The sequence below is a fragment of the Nannobrachium achirus genome, assembly GCF_963921795.1.
Source record: "Nannobrachium achirus genome assembly, chromosome: 22".
NCBI lineage: Eukaryota > Metazoa > Chordata > Actinopteri > Myctophiformes > Myctophidae > Nannobrachium > Nannobrachium achirus.
In genome coordinates, this window is record NC_137829.1 from 10,935,482 (window position 1) to 10,954,150 (window position 18,669).

The following is an 18,669-nucleotide window of genomic DNA, read 5'->3' on the forward strand; positions in this document are numbered from 1 at the left end:
AACATCCTTTCTCTTTTCCATCTTTGGAAAGATTGTTCTAGTCTGGAAATTGGCATCAACCACACTGTTTCTTATTGGCCTTGATTATGTTAATAAAATGCTTCTCCCTCTGGGACTGTACTGTATAGATTAACACTGACATCGATTATCATTCCTGACATACAGTATGCTGAGGACGGATTATTCATACTGCATTTTCTGCAAGTGCAATATGACAAAAAAACTGGCAAACGTGAAATTTTAGGAACCATTATTGTACCACGTACTTATGCACTCGATAAATAGGGCATCTATAGATTAAAAGAACGCGTCTGCCTCTTATGTACCTGACTAATGCTACAAATGGTGGCTAACAGATTCTGTTAATAACGTGAGGCACAAATTATGGAATCCAGAGATACAAGATTAGGATTAATATCAGGAGTAAACAAAACCTTTGTTTAAAAAGAAAAGTTGAATCATTTAAGATGCAGTAGTAAAAGGCCTCCTATTTGTTTACATGAATATGTACGATTGGGAGCAAGTCAGAGTCCAACATAGTGGAATGAATAATGTGCCACTTAAAATATAAACCCTCATTTCAAGTATGGACCACTCACGGGTAGAGAAATGCAACTTCATCTACTATGTTTGCATGTAAACTGTCACCCAACAAAGACATGAGAATACATCTCTACGATGCCCAGTACATTAAGGCCACTTTAGGCAGATAAATCCTCCATGTCCCCATCTTCTTCTCGGTCATCTTTGACAATCCCTTCATCGATGCTCTCCAGTCGCAGCCTCTGACCGTCCAGGTATCTGGGTCGTGGCGTTGTCCTGGTCACGGGTAGTCCCCCAGGCAGGGCCATCTCCTCTCCAAAGAGAGTGAACTTTACATCACTTTCAATAGCTTTTGCCAGGCAGGAGGCAAAGGTGTCCAGAGATTTGTGTATCTCTGCATGGACTTGGACGGTGGGTGGGTTTTCAGCTGAGGAGTGGAGGTAGATATTTAACAATATTAATGTTGTGTTGCTGAAAATTTATCAAACAGACTAATGCTATATTCACATCAGCAACTGTGTTTTTTCCGCTGCCTTCTGAGAAAGAAGCATGGTCTGAGATCTACTTTTAAAATGACTAGCTCAACATGATCTACCCATCCAAAATGTTTTAGCTGAGGGCCTGAGGGGGGCTTTGGAATTGCAGCACTGGAGTTACATTTTAGACAAACACACTTACTGTAAGGGGGAAATAAATGGGGAAATACGAAATGTCTTCATCCCATTCTGTATGGAAGTGGTAGGTTTTGGGGTTCTAATGCTACTGACTCTTGAACAAAGTATTGCATTGGAGGTTCCCTTCATGGCTTACTTTAGAAGCCATGAAGGGAGCTGACAGGCCCTTGATGTCATATTGACATATTATTTTTATATTTTAATTATATATTTTAGAGGCATGTCATGTGGTCTACCTGCACACCCTTGGTGATCTACTGGTAGATCACGATCTACCTTTTGGGCACCCCTGACCTACGGTCAGTATGGTGAGCTTGCCCCACCGCGGCAGGTGGCGGAGCCAGCAAAGAGCGGCACGTCGGCCATCCAGAAGTGTGCGGTCCTCTGAAGTAGGCACTGTATACATTACTTCCATATATAGTAATCAGTTTCTGTCAATCTCAAGTGGTGTTGAGTGTACTATTATTACACAGACTTGAGAATAACAGAAATTGACTGCTATATGGAAGTAATGACATTTGTATGTAGAGGAATTTTAGCCTTTATTGATACCGACAGAGAGAGACCATAAATGCGGAGTGTAGTAGGATGACATTCAGCAAATGGTCCCATTTTGCGACAAAACAAAGCGATAAAAATCACTGCTGGTATGAATTTCGGCATAACATCTTCGGTCGACTTCTGCTCGAGATGTTTTCATTCACTTGTTACTTTTTTTTGCCTACTAGTTGTCTGCTGACAGACTTCTCATTACTCAGTCTGAATGAGAATGGAGTGAGCAAGCTTCCCTCTAATCTCCTTCCAAGGCGGGAAGTGACATATACCTTTGGAATGCTCCACCTGGTCTTCAAAGGTAACCGAGCTCCGCCTCTTCCCAGCTATGTTTCCATGGTAGTGAGGAGGGGAGGAGCCATCAGTAGAGAAGTTATCCAACAGCATCACATCTGTACCTGTATGACAAAGTTAGAGACGAAAGGGATTTTGAATAATATTTAATGGACAAACTAACATCATAATAAGTACATAAGTTTTCTCCATTATACCTATAGTAGAACTACTAGGAACTAAACACCCAGCAGTGACAAGTAGGTCAGATTGGATTACTAGTAGAGTTTCCATTAAAATGTATAAGAATGATCAGAAAATCTGCTAAAGACAACGTACATTCATGCACATTTACATTACTACTTTTATGCAAATATTAGATGTTTAACTAAGCAGTAGGTGGAACTATTTCTCCAATCAGGTGAGACACTTTATTTTTTTATAGGATAGTAGGATGTCAGTGATGCCAGTCATCTCCAAATTTGGGCACCGTTTCAGCATGTGTCTGTTACCATGGCAGTGGTATCAGTGATGTCATAGTAGGATTTAGGACGTATCAGTGATGTCAGTCACATTTTTTTATGCTCTTGTCAGAAAATATTTTACCTGACCTTCCTTTTGTTAATTGGGCTGCACACTGACCTCTGCTGGTTGAGCATTGGCTGTGAAACTGTTCTTTCAATCAGGAAGTCTGAAAATGTGACTTTTCATAAATTACATTAAGAAGTTACATGCTTGTATTGGGTTCGGTAATCACTGGTACAAAGTACCAGTTCTACAGATGTTACCCCACCCAAGCATTTTATTTTTTATTTTTTTACTTATGATGCAAATGGGCAAGCAAGTCATTATGCTTTCCCAAGGCTGCCCGACTGCCCATGGTCACCATTATTACTAGTAAGACGCCTCAGGTCGACATGCGACCTCGCCCTAAAGGGCAAGGTCGCGCCAATTCTTGACCATCTGGCTAGTGATATACGTATATCGGACCAGTTACCCATATATGGAGATTCCTGCATGATAGTCAACAATGTGATGTCAGAACATGCCCATATATGGGCATTCCCAGATATGCCCTTGATATTGATGACATCGGGACAGGGATCTCCATATATGGGCATAAAACGGACAAGGACGTAATTAATTTGCAAGTGTGATCTGGGAATGCCCATATATGGGTAAGTTCTGACATCACATTGTCGACTATATATGGGCATAAAATATATGGGCATAAAAGGGACATCAAGCCAGAGCGTGATGTCAGAGCGGTAAACCCATTCTGTTAAGAGTGGTTCCCCTGATCAGTGACATTAGAGCATGATGTCAAGAGTAAAAATGTGTACTAATTGACTGACTGACTGACAGACAGACACAGACAGAGACAAGCTGCGACATTTCTCATGGTATACTGCGACCTTCGGTCGCAAATTATTATAATTATACTTTCTATTTTCACATGGCTGTAAACTTGGTTGACTGCTGTTGGTGTATGTCTGTAGATCAGGGACTAAAGATACAATTTAGCTTTGTTGCCATTTCTGGTAGTTATTGAACTGTCCATGGTAAATAAATAAAATACAGTAAACTAACTAGTAAGACGCCTCAGGGCGACCACGCCCGTGGCCAGGCCAGTGATGTATATCGGACCAGTTACCCATATAGAGCCCCCTGCATGATAGTCAACAATGTTATGTCAAAACATGCCCATATATGGGCATTCCAAGATATGTCCTTACTATTGATGACATTGGGACAGGGATCTCCATATATGGGCATAAAACGTATGTTAATTAGTAAAGCCAAGCAGGGCCTTGGCGAGTTAGGGCCTGGGTTTGATGTGTACTGACTGACTGCGACATTTCTCATGGTATACTGCAACCTTTGGTCGCAATTAATACTAAGCTAGACTAAACTGGCCACCACACCCCATTCAAGGAAAGAATACCAATGACGCCATCACACATATTTCTTATCACACATGACAATACATGTCCCTATGTATAATCTGCCAAGCTGTGCTGTGGCAGATGTGGAATGTGAGGTTGACCGTACCACACAGTGCTGGAGGTATTGTGCAATGGAAATTGAACATGTCTTCCGACCAAAGACATCTTTATAATCTCAATATACATTGTGCAATGGATCCCTTTATTCCTTTGCTAGATTTTAAAAGGCAGACATTTTTACATTCAGTATCCTGTGAGCAAGACTTACATGAGTCCTGAGTGAAGCTGAAGCCAGTGTCTCCTGTGCTGCTCCCAGGGGCCACCAGCTGCCCCCCACCAGCTAGCATGGCTGTCAGGTGTGGTGACATACCTAAGTCTGCAAGGCCACAATAGGTAGGTTAATCACCACACAATACATCTCATTCAAACACAAAACTCAAGTGTTTGCAATTCCATTAGCTAAAGCAACCATGATAAAACAGACCCCCCCGGCCATAAACTTGGGAACACTAATGAAAAATTGGTTTGCATTCACATTTTACACCACAATAAAAGCTAAATGTGTCCTCGCACCTGTGATTCTGTTGGAGATGCTGAAGAGGCGTGATGTCCTTTGGCGAGTGGCAAACGACTCTCTGTAGTAGCGATCTCCAAAGCACATCCCCAGTAATTCCTTCCGTACCGTCTTATTCCAAAGACCATAAATAAGTGGATGGCATACTGCGCTACAGAAGGACAGCCAGGCTACCAGGGTCTCTATCCCTTGAGACACACTCCCCTGCCCCCATAAGGCCTCAGTACACACAACCACCACATATGGACCCCATGTCATGAGGAAGGTTCCTACGACCACCAGGATGGTAACAAAGGCCTTACACTGGCTCCCGGCATACACCAGGCTTCGTCGGCTGCTGTTGGAGGAGGTTGAGGTGTTCGAATTCTTACGGCCATTCCTCTGGGAACCTGCAGAGTCGTCCTTGGCTACTACCACAGTCCCGCAGTGCACCTTCCGGGCTTTCATGCGGGCAACACGGAATATAACACCATAGCAGACCAACATTGCGACCAGCGGTGGGAGACTGCACCAGATGACCCAGAAGGACGTGTAGCCTGGCTCCCGATGCCAGGATGCAACGCAGGTCCACTTAAAGCAGTCAAACTCATAGGAAGACCAGCCAAACAGTGGGGGGAGGCAGCCCACCAGAGAATGCAGCCACACGTAGGCGATGACCACTACAGCCCGATTTCCTGTAATCTTCATGGGATAGATCATAGGGTAGAGCACGGCATAGTACCTGTTGGGGTGAGAGGAATGAAATTGTAGATACCGTTAGTCTCTAGACGGTCAATTCAAAATATCATTCTACACAGCCCCTGTTGGTGTTTCTCCTTATTGGACTGATGCAATTATATTTACAAAAAGTAGCAGAGAGAACACAGATGGGATGGGGTGGGCAATTAAACGAAAAAGAATTAGAAACCGATATTTAATCTTCCTCATGTAAGTTAATCAAATAATCGAGATGTACTGTTTTTTTTTAGATATATTTTTCCCTTATTTATCATTTATATAATTACCAATCGACATGAAAAATAAATCCAATAGATTTTTTATACTCTGCTAAATTGATTTGTCTGATTAACCACTTAACCGTTGAGTTTCATTTATTTCTTTATTTAGACAGGATGGAGCATATTAATGAACACTACATTAAGCAATGTAAATACACCGGATATAGCAAGATGCTAGTTTTTGACGTAGTCCCCAACATCAAACATCAACAATACTGACATAACAAGACACAATAAGTATACAAATATAAAATACAGTAGAAAAGAAAATTGGGGGGAAAAAAGAGATAGAAAAGGTTTAAAACTAAATCTAGGACAGACCTACTCTAATTGTGGACCGACAAATCACACATGATCACAAGACTGGTTACTCTTCACCCATTGTTCAACTGACCTTTAAAAGCTGAAAAAGTGGGGATTTCCCTTAATGTGACAGGGAGCTCGTTCCAGTATTGACAACCTTTAATGGAAAGGACATTTTGACTGAAGGCAGTCTTTCTGCCATTGACCTCACAGTCACCCCTAGACACTGACCGTATCATGTGGTGTGGATCAACTCCCAAAGCGGAGGGGGAGCCAGACCATTTAGACATTTATAAACTTAACAGGCATTTTTAAATTTACTAAAATTTTCAAAGTTTCAAAGTTTGTTTTTCCAGAATTACAAAATGATGGTATGAGTTTGTTTTTTTGTCAAAGACCTTAAAGGCTCTCTTGAAGAGTTGTTCTAAGGGTTTGATGATTGTTGTACCAGCAAAAGACCAGTTTGTGAAACAGTATCCAATGTGTGATAGGATCATACAATCAAGGTATGTTTTTGCAGCTTCTGTTGTTAAATATGGCCGAATTTGGCTGAAGTTTTTTAGATTGAAGTAGATTGTACCTGTTTTGCCCCCTGTCTGTCTGTCCGTGAACAGCTAATCTCCACCACCATTAGCGACCACCAATCGACTTGAAATTGTGAACTCTCACTCCCTGGATGCCAGAGTAGAACCTCTGCCCCAACAATTTTGGGGATATTGCATCACGCAAATCAGCTCAAATTATCTCTATAGTCATGTGATCAAAATGCATCTGTCACATTGCATCCTGATTGGCTAAGATTGGATATTAAATTTGCTGAAGTGTTTGCTTTGAGCCTCAAATCATGAATGCAGTGCAGCATCCGATTGCAGTGAAAGGCTGACAAAGAATGTGTGTCTGTGCAATAACTTCATCAACATTAATCCCTCAACTTCTACAGTTCCTCTATGTCTGAATTAAAACATTGCTGGCCCACAATATCCTACCTGACCTGGTGGAAACCTGCTCCAAGGAGCATTTTTTTCTAATTTGAAGTCATATCACCCAGCCCTAAGTGAGGTATTGCAAAACAAAATCTACCCTATACTCCAAAATCCCCAGAGGTGAAATCCATGTATAAACAGTATGTTGTATGCTGCAGAATGCCATTAGGTCATAATCATCTACATTTCACAGTCCCTTGTGATCCGTCATCATGAGTGGAGTAACTAACAGCATAAGTGCAACAGAAGTAGCATTCAGTAATAATTCCCAACAAACCTAAAACACAATGCTTTCTATAAATCAGGCTAAATAGAGATGGTTCAAGGTCCAATAGAAAGCTTACGACTAATCTACAACTCAAACTGCTTAAAATAGTTAAATACGATGGATTACTGAGTAGTCTCTGGGCATGTTTAGTTCCTGAAGACAAAAGTGGGAAAATAATCGTTAATAGTTATCAATGTGCAATCATTTTGCTGTCAGTTAGAATTGGGCTACTTTGTGTTTACTAATTAAATACTTGTTTGTTTGAAATGGGCAAATGTAAAATCACATGCATGGTTTACCTCATTTACAAATTTACTTAAAAGGGGATAGAATACAGCTTAAAACTTTACTTGTTACTTATCTCTGAAGGTTTCCAACCTTCATGTCTTTAAAACATAGAAAGTAGACAAAATTACACATTTTTTAACCACCATCCATGACTATATTCGGTCACATCATCTCACATGCATACTATACATCTAGGATTAGGTCACATGCATACATTATAACTACAGTATGATCATTATCTGCACAGCATGTGACTGACCTGTCAATGGCAATAGCCCCCAGAGTGAGCATGCTGGCAGAGCTGATGAGCAGATACAGCAGGGCGGTGAAGTTGCACCACACCACCCCGAACACCCATTCCCTCTTGGCCGAGCTCACTGCCACAAAGGGCAGCACCAGCACGGACAGCAGCAGGTTGGACAGCGTCAGGCTGAACACAAACTTGTTGCTGGGCGTGAGCAGGTAAGGCCTCCGATAGAGGGTCGCCACGATCAGTAGGTTCCCCAGGCAGGCCAGGAGGGTGATGGTCACAATAGAAACGGACTCCAGGACCGCAGGACCGTGGCCATTTCCCAGAGCGGTGCAGTTCCTGCTGGTGTTCATGGTGAGAGACTAGGCTGCCACAGAAGTGAAGGCATAGTCGGGGAGTGCTGATGACAGAGAGTGCATGATTAGAAGAAATATCTATGAATATGAAATTATAGTCCAAGTCACTGTAAAGATGTCAATTTAAAGCTGCAATCCATTCCTTATTCTAATTAATACATCTAACCACGAGAATGTGCTCCGTCCATGTGAAAAGGTGGAGATATTTTTCTAAACACACAATTTCTGCCACAACTTTAAAATGGATATGAAACTAGCACAATGTAATAATCTGACTCCGAATCGCAGCAACAGCTGTAAACAAATGGACCAATAAAGGACCATTTGGTTAAATGCTACATCCCCAAAGAGTTACAAATTGATTGATATGTTAACACTGGGGATTTTACTGTGTAGGCTACTCTGTGTGATGGAATACAGGTTACCTTGAGGTACATAAACATTCCAAAGCTTAACCTGCTACTCACGGTGCAAATTGCAGCCGTGACTTTCAATTAAGCTCATGATCTCATTCTCATGCAATACCATTCTTTCTTCATGCCATGAAATGTAAAGAGGGGAGTGCACTCAATGACAATTTAGTCTACTTTCAGATGGATTGTGGTTGTGGGAATTAGTTTAAATAAAAGCTTTATCCACAACTCAAAGCTGTCAAGTTATTTTTAGCTATAGTTACTTTTTAAATGTCATACTGAAATTGTTTAACATCTAATCCATTCGCCTCATCATCATGGGTCCTCCTCCTCCAAGCACATTATTTATCTTCAACTTCAATACCTGCATAATCGTGTAACACTAACACAAAGTGTAATACCAGTGATGTAAAGTAACTTTACTATTACAAAAACATACATTAACAACTTCAACCCTATACATTTCGGCCATTTGAAAATAGCAGATCTACAAGCTCACAATGGGTGGTATTTTCATTTTTTATACATTTGAAAACTTGAAATGGGACATTCTGCACAATACTTTTTTTTTTTTTTTTTTACTTCAAGTACATTTGATACCAAATGTACTTTTACTCAAGTAAATTTAGAATTCCAGACTTACTGCATTCATATTTCTGCAGTATTGATACTTTTACTGTAAAACGTTTTAGTACTTTAACTTTTCCCACCACTGCTGGAAGCATAGGCTACGTGCATAATCGTGTAACACACCAGATTCATGTAACGTTTTAATACGAACAACTTTCACTACATTTTCAACATTTCCTCAGCAATACCACCCACGGTACGCTAATCGGCATCAAACTGTGAACAAAGTGCCGCACAGCGACCACAGTTTGCTAGTTACTTAGCATTAGCTAAAACAACTAAACGTTGGCGAAAAACTTTTTTCATTGTTGACCCTAAAGAGAAAACGGGGATATTAGTACCAAAAAACCTACCTCTTCCAGGATGGCGTTGCTCCTCATTCTCTCCTCTAAATTAAATGTTCCCATTCTATTTAGTTGTGTTTTATAACGCTGTAGTTGAATCAGTGAACTTAAAAAAACAACTCCAAACCCCCTCCTCCTGCCATCGTTTAGTTATCCCTCCTCCTCAAGCTCAGCTGCTGCAGCTGCTGGTGCAATGGCGTCCTCCTCCTCCTCCTCCTCCTCCTTCCAACCCTCAACTTCAACTCTCCCTCTCTCTCTCTCTCTCTCTCTCTCCTAGCGGATTTAGTCGTGTGCATGGGTGGTCTGATGATTTCGCTTATTTTTCCTATCTTCATTCGTGACAGGAAGTTTATGACACTCAGTGCGTGCTGTTGCCAATTCCATAGCATTTTTTTTAAGTGTGTATCATTTACAATCATATTTGAAACATAGCTTTATTTATTTCATGGTCTCTCCTTGTAGACTAGATGGTTCTGAATGTAACATGTAGGCTACTGACTGTCTGACTGCATGACGCACTAACACGTTTTATTTTATAGTATGTCTGCTGTTAGGCCTATGTATTGTGTGAATGAAGTAGCGTCACTTTTATTTTATCCTCCTGGACCACCAAAGAAGATCAAAGCTTCCCGCACAGATACGTCAGTTTCAGCCACCCAATCAGAGAAGAGGGATATTGTCGCCTCGGACCGCTTGATGGCGCCCGTGCACTTTCCCTCAATCTGTCAACATGTAGGTCTAGTCTACCCCGACCTTTCAGACCACGACCCCCAAAATAATCATATTTTAACTGGGGAGTGGGGACCCCCCCCCACCCCCCCCCACCCTAAGAGGCATTACATTTTGTATAACATGGTTCTATTGTGAAAATAGCAGATCTACATGCACACAACTGTAACTCTGTATATTTAGTTTGAACTCTATGTAACTCTTGCAAATAAGGAAAACTCAATGATTTTCAAGTCTTATAAATGTTTGAATGAATGAATAAAAAAAAACAGCAACCATTAAGATTTATACACATCCATTTTATTGTGATAAATAATTATAATATTTCTTCCGGAGTTGCACAAGGATATTGTGCCATCACTTACACTTGAGCTGTAGCTGAATGCAGAGGGCACAGTGTGACTGAGGCACATTTGTCTCTACACTTTACAATTTAATAACTTAAACACCCTAAGATTTGGCAGATGATTACATTCATATTAGTCCTTGTCTGTTGTTGTGGTGTGTAATGAGGTGGTGGTATCAGGGATGTCAGTCATCTCCAAATTTGGGTACTGTTTCAGTATGCTTATTATCAGACAAATCAGACATTCGGTCTCAGTTTATTATGGAGGATAGTAGGTGCATCCATGTTATAAAACGGTGTACAAACACTTTCTCAAAATCTAACAAAGCTGTTAGACTTGGTACTTGACAGGAGCTGGGGATACTTTTTTTTTTTTTTTTTCAAAATAGTTTTTTATTGGATATACCATACATTATACGTAATGTTATGTTACACCCTTTTTTTTTAAGAGACATTGCACACAGCAGGACAACCATCACTCAACATTACAAGACATATCAACAACATAACATACAATGACAGCTTAAAAGCAAAAACACCAAAGGACAAAACAAAACAACGCAAAACAAAACAAGACAAAACAAAAATGTGGGTCACATCATGGGTCACAGTCCATCAGCGAAAGAGACACTGTCCGCCACGGCCACCAATCATGTCCATTATACACCTAAGAAATATGTTTCTATATTTCCTATTCTAATGAATTAAAATGTTCAATAAAGGGTCTCCATGCTTTGTAAAAACCCTCAGTAGTTCCTCTGAGAGAAAACTTGATTTTCTCTAGACTTAAAAAGTACATCATATCATTGAGCCAGATTGAGTGAGAGGGAGGAATTGGAGACTTCCAGGCTAACAAAATTCTTCTTTTAGCTAGTAGCATTGCAAAAGCGATCATTTCGATTTTTTGATTTGTAAATTGTAGAGAATTTAGTGGTGTGCCGAATATGGCCAACAGTGGACATGGTTGTAACGTGGTTTCAAGAATTTGAAGAGCTGGGGATACTTAATTTAAAACTTAATTGGCCTCTGTGGAGTGTAATCAGTCAGCAGAGACACCATCAGTCCCTGAAAGAGGAGAATAAACACACTGGATATGACAGTTCTGACGGATTCAAATGGGATCAAACCGATACAATGAATCTACAGTATATTAGGTTATATTAGGTTACCCACCATAATGGTCCATTTCCTGTTCTCAGCCTCAGGGAAGACGAGGGAGCGTTTTGAGTAGAAAACCTGGTCGTCCACCTCTTCCTGTTTCCGGGGCAGACAGTGCAGGAAGGTCCATTCTGGTCTGGCCACGCTTCCTGTCTGTAGGGAGCATTCAGGTCAGAAAGGTCTGCATCAATTATCCATGAGTGGAGGAATGCAACAGCCTAGTTAAACTACCAATTCATAACAATGATAGTTGGATATACACACACTGACACAGAGACACAGAGAGAGAGAGAGACAGAGATGGATAACAGACTGTAAAAGATTGAAGATATTGCCTATTTCTATGGCTATTTTGTTAATTAGGCCTACTCCTTTATTATTATAACTATTTTACCTTTTGTATCTTATCATCGTTATATGGTTACAGACACAGTTGAGAAGCTTCAAAGTACAATAATTTCACAGTCTATTATGCTGCTACAAACTGTGTATGACTATAAACACATTGAACGAAACGTAGATACTGTGTTGCATCTTCCTGGCCCATAACATTTCACCTACCTGCATAGTAATCTGGTATCCATGGAAGTCTTTGAGCCTCTTTTTCTTCTCTTCCTCCTGTCCCATGCTCACCCAGGTGTCAGTGACCAGGACGTCACTCCCATGGGCCGCCTCCATTGGGTCAGAGGTCATCACTAGCTGTGTCCCATGCTAAATCGATATGTGGAGACAAAAATGATATCAAGCTGATTTGATTCATAACATGCTATTTCCATAGACACACAGCCTGTTAAAAAGAAACCCCATGTCCTTTTCCACCAAAAAGAATGTTTTAAATTGCTTCTTACATTTATCTATTCATACTTCATGCACTTCATATGTTATACATGATGACAAGCCTTGTTATAAAGTGCTTAAATACAAGTTGAATATTATTATAACTGTGCAATATACCAGGCACAAATTACTTTTTCTTTGCTCTTCCTGGTGGACCTACTTGCAGATTATACCAGTGTCAGTCTACCTTATGTGTATCATGCAGTCCACAGTCCACACATGCTGACATTTTGCACCTTAATCCCATGTACAATGCACTGACATTTGTACTTCTGTTAGCACCCATAACGTCCATAAGTATTATCATGTGCAGTATACATCTACTATATGCTCATGCACCTTTATATCTTATCTCAGGTGTAAATATGTAGATGTTTTTCGTTTTCTTTGATTAAAGAATTGATTTATCTCCTTTCCCCCTTCTTCTTCTCTTCCCTTTCTTTTTTCTATCGAAATAACAACACAATGAGATCTATGCACGAATTGTCCCACTTTTTTACTTCTGTAAACCTGTGATGTGACAATAAAGCTGATTCTTATTATGAACCACTCACCTGCTTAGAGAGTCTCTGTGCCTCTTGAATCACACTATCTTCTGGCTCATATCCCTGAAAACAAGTACAGAACATGCTCCATCACACAAATGGTGCTGTAACTAGGGAGAAGAGATGCTTTTACATTGTGTCTTGTGTCTTTATACTATGTATAGGGCGGCTTTAGTTAGATAGGTAGAGAGGCTGTCTAGGAAACAGACTGCTCCTAATAGTTAGGATGGATAAATGCACATTTCATGTATGTATATTAATGTTCTGTGACACAAATGCCCCTAAGTGTGTGGGGACTAAATTATTATTAATTGCAGTAGGTATTTTTTTCATTTAGTACTACAGAACTACGGTCTACAACAAATAAGGGCACAAATAGGGTCACAAACAGACGGAAAAATGTCACTGGAGATCAATAGATAAGAGATTGGTAAATTGACAGGTAGATAGATGCGAAGCTGATATACAGTGTCAGCCAGCTAGTGGGTATATGGATAATACAGATCCTTCTCGAAAAATTTGAATATTGTGTAAAAAAGCATTGCAGATGTCATAGCAGCCCTAGCAACTGACTTAGGAAACGTCCCACTGGACAAGCAACTCTGACATTTCTATTATAAATCCTTGTTTTGAGTGGTCTCGTGTAATATTGTAATATTTTGAAATATGGACTTTTGATATTCATGAGCTGTATGCCATAAAAATTCAAAGTTTTAACAAAAAAACGTTTGGAATAATTCACTGAATGTCCAATGTATCTAGAATATATGAAAGTTTCAAGAAATATATGAAAGTGTTAAGAAAATGTACTTTTACACAATATTCTATCATCAGTGAATATAATGATTAAATATATATACAAACAATCAACAACGAGTAATTTACAGCCGTTATTAACATGGATCTGTCATAGCAGTCTAATAGAAAAGTAGTAGACCTTGGGTGTGGCAATCCGAAGATGAACTCCCAGCTTGGCAGCAGTCATCATGAAGGAGTGGAGGACATTATTTCCATCTCCGATCCAGCTTACTGTTAGTCCGCTGAGGTAACCATAATGCTCCTACAATGATATTATAGTAGTTCAGCAAGCAGAAAGGCGTTCCAAGTTGTATATCATACAATGGGTGTTTCTGGACCTGTAAGGTGAGGAAGTCGGCCAGGATCTGGATTGGGTGGTAAAGGTCAGACAGGCCATTAATGATGGGGATGGAGGCCTCTCTATCTAGCTCCTCCAGTGTGGAGTGGCTGTACACTCTTGCCAAGACAATGTCACAGAGTCCAGAAAGAACCCTGCATATACAGTAAATCCTCAGTGTTAATTTAACTCTAAGAGTGAACACCCTCTTAAATTGCAGGTTAACATGCATAGAATACACATGACATAAGCTAAGGTATTCCAGGGAGAACCGCACACCCTCGGGTCATCGGCGACGTGAGCAGAGTTTGAAGTCGTCGGTTAGACAGTTCTCGAGATACACGAACTATAGATGCACACATTTGTAATATGATTACTAGACCATGAACAGATTCACCTAGCTGTATCGGTGCTACTCTCATTCACCCCCAGGTGGATGTCCTGGGATGTGAGGAAACAGGGGTGCCCACCCAGCAGAGCAAAACCTGTAATTATTATCACAGAAGACAGGGGCTTGTTAAGAAAAGTAAAAATATGAAACAATGGAATAGAATTGAGTCTACTCTGCTCAAATGTTTGCAATAGTTGGCAGTTTAGCAATTTGTTTCAATTTGAACAAGTGCAATGACTTAATATTTATTTTCCAGCCTGTGGAAAGGAAGTTTGTCAATAGGCAAATAATAACCAAGGCCATGTGTTGTTCAAGAAAATAACTTACAGACTGTCTGAAGGAGGGAAGAAATAATACAGAATAGGCCAACAAAGTTAGAGACAGACAGTGTGCCTTTTTGGGGAGGCACAGAGAGGCTTTTCAGCAGTTCTTTTGTATAGCCTGGCCTATCCTGTATCATTTCTGGGCCACTAAACACATGGCATGGGTCAAGCTACTAACGTGGCAGCATAATCTATACATAAAAATGCAATCACACTATCACACATTTCACCCAAATCACAAAGCAAGTTTAACCTGCTCTACAATTTAGAATGAATATAATAGCCCACTTGTGTGATCGATAACTGATGTTTTACTAGACTATAAGCATGCAATTAGATCAAATCAGAAATCATGACACAAACTGACACCTGTTTCAGTGGACATTCTTGTTCTGGTGCTCCTCTTCTCAAATATCATGGCAATTGACTTTCCTTGAAGAAGAGGGAGATACTGAAATAGAAAAGACAGTTACATCAACTTGGTGGTTTCGTCTCCTTTGTCAAAATGCCTTGGACATGGGCGCTATAACTACCTTATTGTCACGCTTGATCTGATATTTTAGATCCGCTGAGACCCTCAGGAGAGTCTTGATTTCATCTGAATTGTAATCTTTTAGTGTGAGAAAACTGCGACCCTTTAAATTGACTGGACCAAGCAATGCGGCTCCAATGCTGTCAACGTGTCACAAACAAAATGCATCTTTTAGTGTGAGAAAACTGCGACACTTTAAATTGACTGGACCAAGCAATGCGGCTCCAATGCTGTCAACGTGTCACAAACAAAATGCATTCAATATTTCGTGTGATGGTAATCCGCAGTCTCCTGAAACTTCTGATAATTGTAGGCTAGTAACGTTCAAATTGCTTTATAGGCTATTCACCAAAAGACGCGTTCTGGTTGTAGATGGACGGACTTACCCAAAACCCCTCGTGGGAATGTTTTGAAAAGTTTTCAAACACTTCAAAGCGGGACTGCTTACAACAGTGAATAATTTGGTTGACATTGCGACTCAATACTGATATTCCAGAGGGAAAAACTGTTCGTAAAAAGTTTTTGGAAATAAATAAAACTCTCTTTGAGCAGGACAGACACGACCAGACAGCATGCCGCAGCAGCAGGGAGACCATGCAGACCTCGACTGTGTGTTGGGGTGCGATTGGGTTGCGACTGCAGTGTGGAGAATCCGGTGCGGGGCTGGGGGAGGGTAATTTAAGCCCGATTCATCGCACGACGGTGTCGTATGGAAAATAGTCGCTCTGGTCCATGATAGCAGATATATGACCATGTCAGTAGACTACATTAGGCCGTGCTTCTCAAACTTTTTTCATGTCAAGGACCCCCAAAATAAATTCACACTAATTAGCCCGCGGACGGCGGACCCCCATTTGAAAAGATATAGGGACCCTCATAACTAGTCTAGAGCTCTATAGCAGTGATGTTATGTTATACCCTTCTTGCGCCTATATATTTTTTGCACTGTTTTTCTTAATAGATTTTTTTATTTTCCTTTATTTTCCTGACTATATAGTAAGTAGCCTATATACTGCATAGTGCTGTGTTCTATCCGTCTGTCATTCAATGTTAGACTATATGAAATACTTAAATGGTTTCCTGTGGAAATAAGCCAAGTGCTTTTAGGATCTTCTTTTAGTTGACCTTGCACCAGTGAACTGTACTGTCATGAAACTGTACCTTTTCCTATGCAAACTTCTAATAAAGTCTTCAATCAATCAATGTTCAACCATTTTAATTTCAGGAACCCTCAGTTTGACTTGCATCAGGCCATTTAATGGCATTTCTATCTTTGAGACCCCAATTTATATTGTAAAATCAATGTTAATTTAACTCTGAGAGTGTTCAAACCAAATGGACCCTAAACAACGAGTCAGTTTTGGTTCCATTTTGTACACTGAGTTACATAGCCCTTATAGTTAACATTTAGATGGGGAACCCCTGGAACTCACCCAAGGACTCCTGGGGGTCCATGGAACCCACTTTGAGAACCAATGGTATGGAAAATAGCAGACCTAAGACCATACATTATAGGGTGCGGGACTGCAGACATTTTTTATGGTCAAGTTCAACCCATAGAGTTATAATGGGCCACCCAGGCACCATCCACAAATAACTTTTACTTAACCTGACGTCAACTTCTTCACGTGGCAACATGAATAACCTAAACTTTATTTTCAATCAGAGCAGTGTGGGGAAAAAAGGGGGAGCAAAAAGAAAGAAATGCTCTGTATATCTGCCACATGCCAACAAGACTAGAGAAAGCTCTGTGAAAGGTCAGTATGTGGAATAGGGAAACGTTTCTGTCAGTGTTTATTTATTTTTTAGTTTAAAAGTGAAACTTGCAGTCTGTGGAAGCGATCACACGATTGTCTGCACCGTGAGACCAGCATTAAATGCAAAATATTATGGTTTATATTTTTCCTCATGAGTAGGCCAGTTAGTCTATAAGGATGGAGATGGTTGGGGGAGATACAGTTACAGTACTGCAGCAACCAGCCTGGGCAGCTATAGGCCACTGTAATTACATTACATAAATTAACTAACCTACTGCATTCTTCCTGAGGCCATTAGCCGGCCTACACCTGTAAAAATGCCTTTTATTGATTGCAACAACATACAGTAGCTGCTTTGATGAAGTTGGGGTGGTCACAATTAATGTTATAATATCAACTGTAGATGTCAGCATCTTATACACACATTATTCTGTGCATGAACCACACAATTGCATATGCTTATAATGGCTTTTTGTTTGGCAAAATAATTGGGGCAGATTGGTCTGCATGGGGTATAGAGAACTCTGCACCAGATCCCATAGAAGTGAGTATAGAACAGTGTTGATAAATTGAAAGCTATCGGCATTGACAGCGCAGCAGTGAACTGGATGCAATCTTACCTGGTGGGGAGAGAACAGGTGGTGGAGGTGAACGGAACCATGTCATCCCCCCCTAGTAAGCTGTGGAGTTCCTCAAGGAAGCATACTAGGGCCTCTGTTGTTCCTAATATATGTAATCTACATATATGGCATCTGTTTGTGACTGCAACCTGTTTCTGTTCACGGATGACTCGGCTCTCCTTGTCTCAGACTGTGATATATTGCAGGTCGAAAAGGCCCTTAGCTCCAAACTAAATAAGATCTGCACCTGGCTCAACGACAACAAACTTTCAATACACCTGGTAAAACCGAATCCATCCTCTTTGGATCGAATCTTAACCTTAGCCAGGTCGATAACTTCACAATCAAAGTGGGTGACAAAGTAATAACACGAAAAAACTAAATTACCTACTTAGGTTGCATCCTAGAGGCAAATCTTTCCAGTGAAAGAATGACAACAAAGGTAATTAAAAAAATCAACCATCAAACTCGTTTTTTACAGAGGATCGCCCTTTGGTCAATAATAATACACAGAAGACTCTAGCAAATGCTATCATTCACCCCTCATTCATGGAGTCCTCGTATGGTATCGCGAAGCCTCAAAGACCCAAAAAACAAGGCTCCAAAGTCCAAACAGCCCAAAACAAACAAATTAGGGTCCTGCTCACCTTTCCGCTTTTCATTTTTCAAGCGTGGGGTGGCTCAGAGTAGATGCCAGAGTACAGCTTCTTGCAATGGGCCTGGTGTACAAGATACACTACACCAAGATACCCATGTACCTGACAAAATACTTCCAAAAGGTCAAGGATGTCCACAATTACAACACCGAAGGCCTTAAAGGAGTGTAAATCCCTACCTTCCTTTAAAACCCTCTGAAAAGCCACTTACAGGTGGCTGCTATACTCGTAACTTGTAACAGTAA

The 18,669-nt window shown here is 40.5% G+C and overlaps 2 protein-coding genes across 2 annotated transcripts; both read right to left on the minus strand.

The window, feature by feature from the left end:
* Positions 1–701: 701 nt before the first annotated feature.
* Positions 702–8,005, minus strand: gpr161b (G protein-coupled receptor 161b; the record flags this gene model as incomplete). Its single annotated transcript, XM_080753565.1, has 5 exons — positions 702–970; positions 2,042–2,167; positions 4,257–4,364; positions 4,562–5,283; positions 7,662–8,005. 5 exons carry the CDS (start codon positions 8,003–8,005, stop codon positions 702–704), a joined length of 1,569 nt encoding a protein of 522 aa, XP_080609691.1.
* A 2,516-nt stretch (positions 8,006–10,521) lies between these two features.
* otc (ornithine transcarbamylase) lies at positions 10,522–18,276 on the minus strand. The gene is made up of 10 exons (XM_080753350.1): positions 17,769–18,276; positions 15,393–15,531; positions 15,229–15,310; positions 14,543–14,630; positions 14,147–14,300; positions 13,948–14,070; positions 13,020–13,073; positions 12,190–12,339; positions 11,644–11,781; positions 10,522–11,535 (listed from the first exon to the last, which is right to left on the minus strand). Exons 1-10 carry the CDS (start codon positions 17,807–17,809, stop codon positions 11,479–11,481), a joined length of 1,026 nt encoding a protein of 341 aa, XP_080609476.1. The 5' UTR covers positions 17,810–18,276; the 3' UTR covers positions 10,522–11,478.
* Positions 18,277–18,669: the final 393 nt, after the last annotated feature.

Excerpts from the sequence above, each read along its gene's own strand:
- otc (XM_080753350.1), bottom strand. The coding sequence starts at position 17,809 with ATGGTTCCGTTCACCTCCACCACCTGTTCTCTCCCCACCAG. Across the intron at positions 13,074-13,947 it reads TTCGGATTGCCACACCCAAG|GGATATGAGCCAGAAGATAG; the intron begins GTCTACTACTTT and ends ACTTGTTTTCAG. Across the intron at positions 12,340-13,019 it reads CACAGAGACTCTCTAAGCAG|CATGGGACACAGCTAGTGAT; the intron begins GTGAGTGGTTCA and ends ATATCGATTTAG.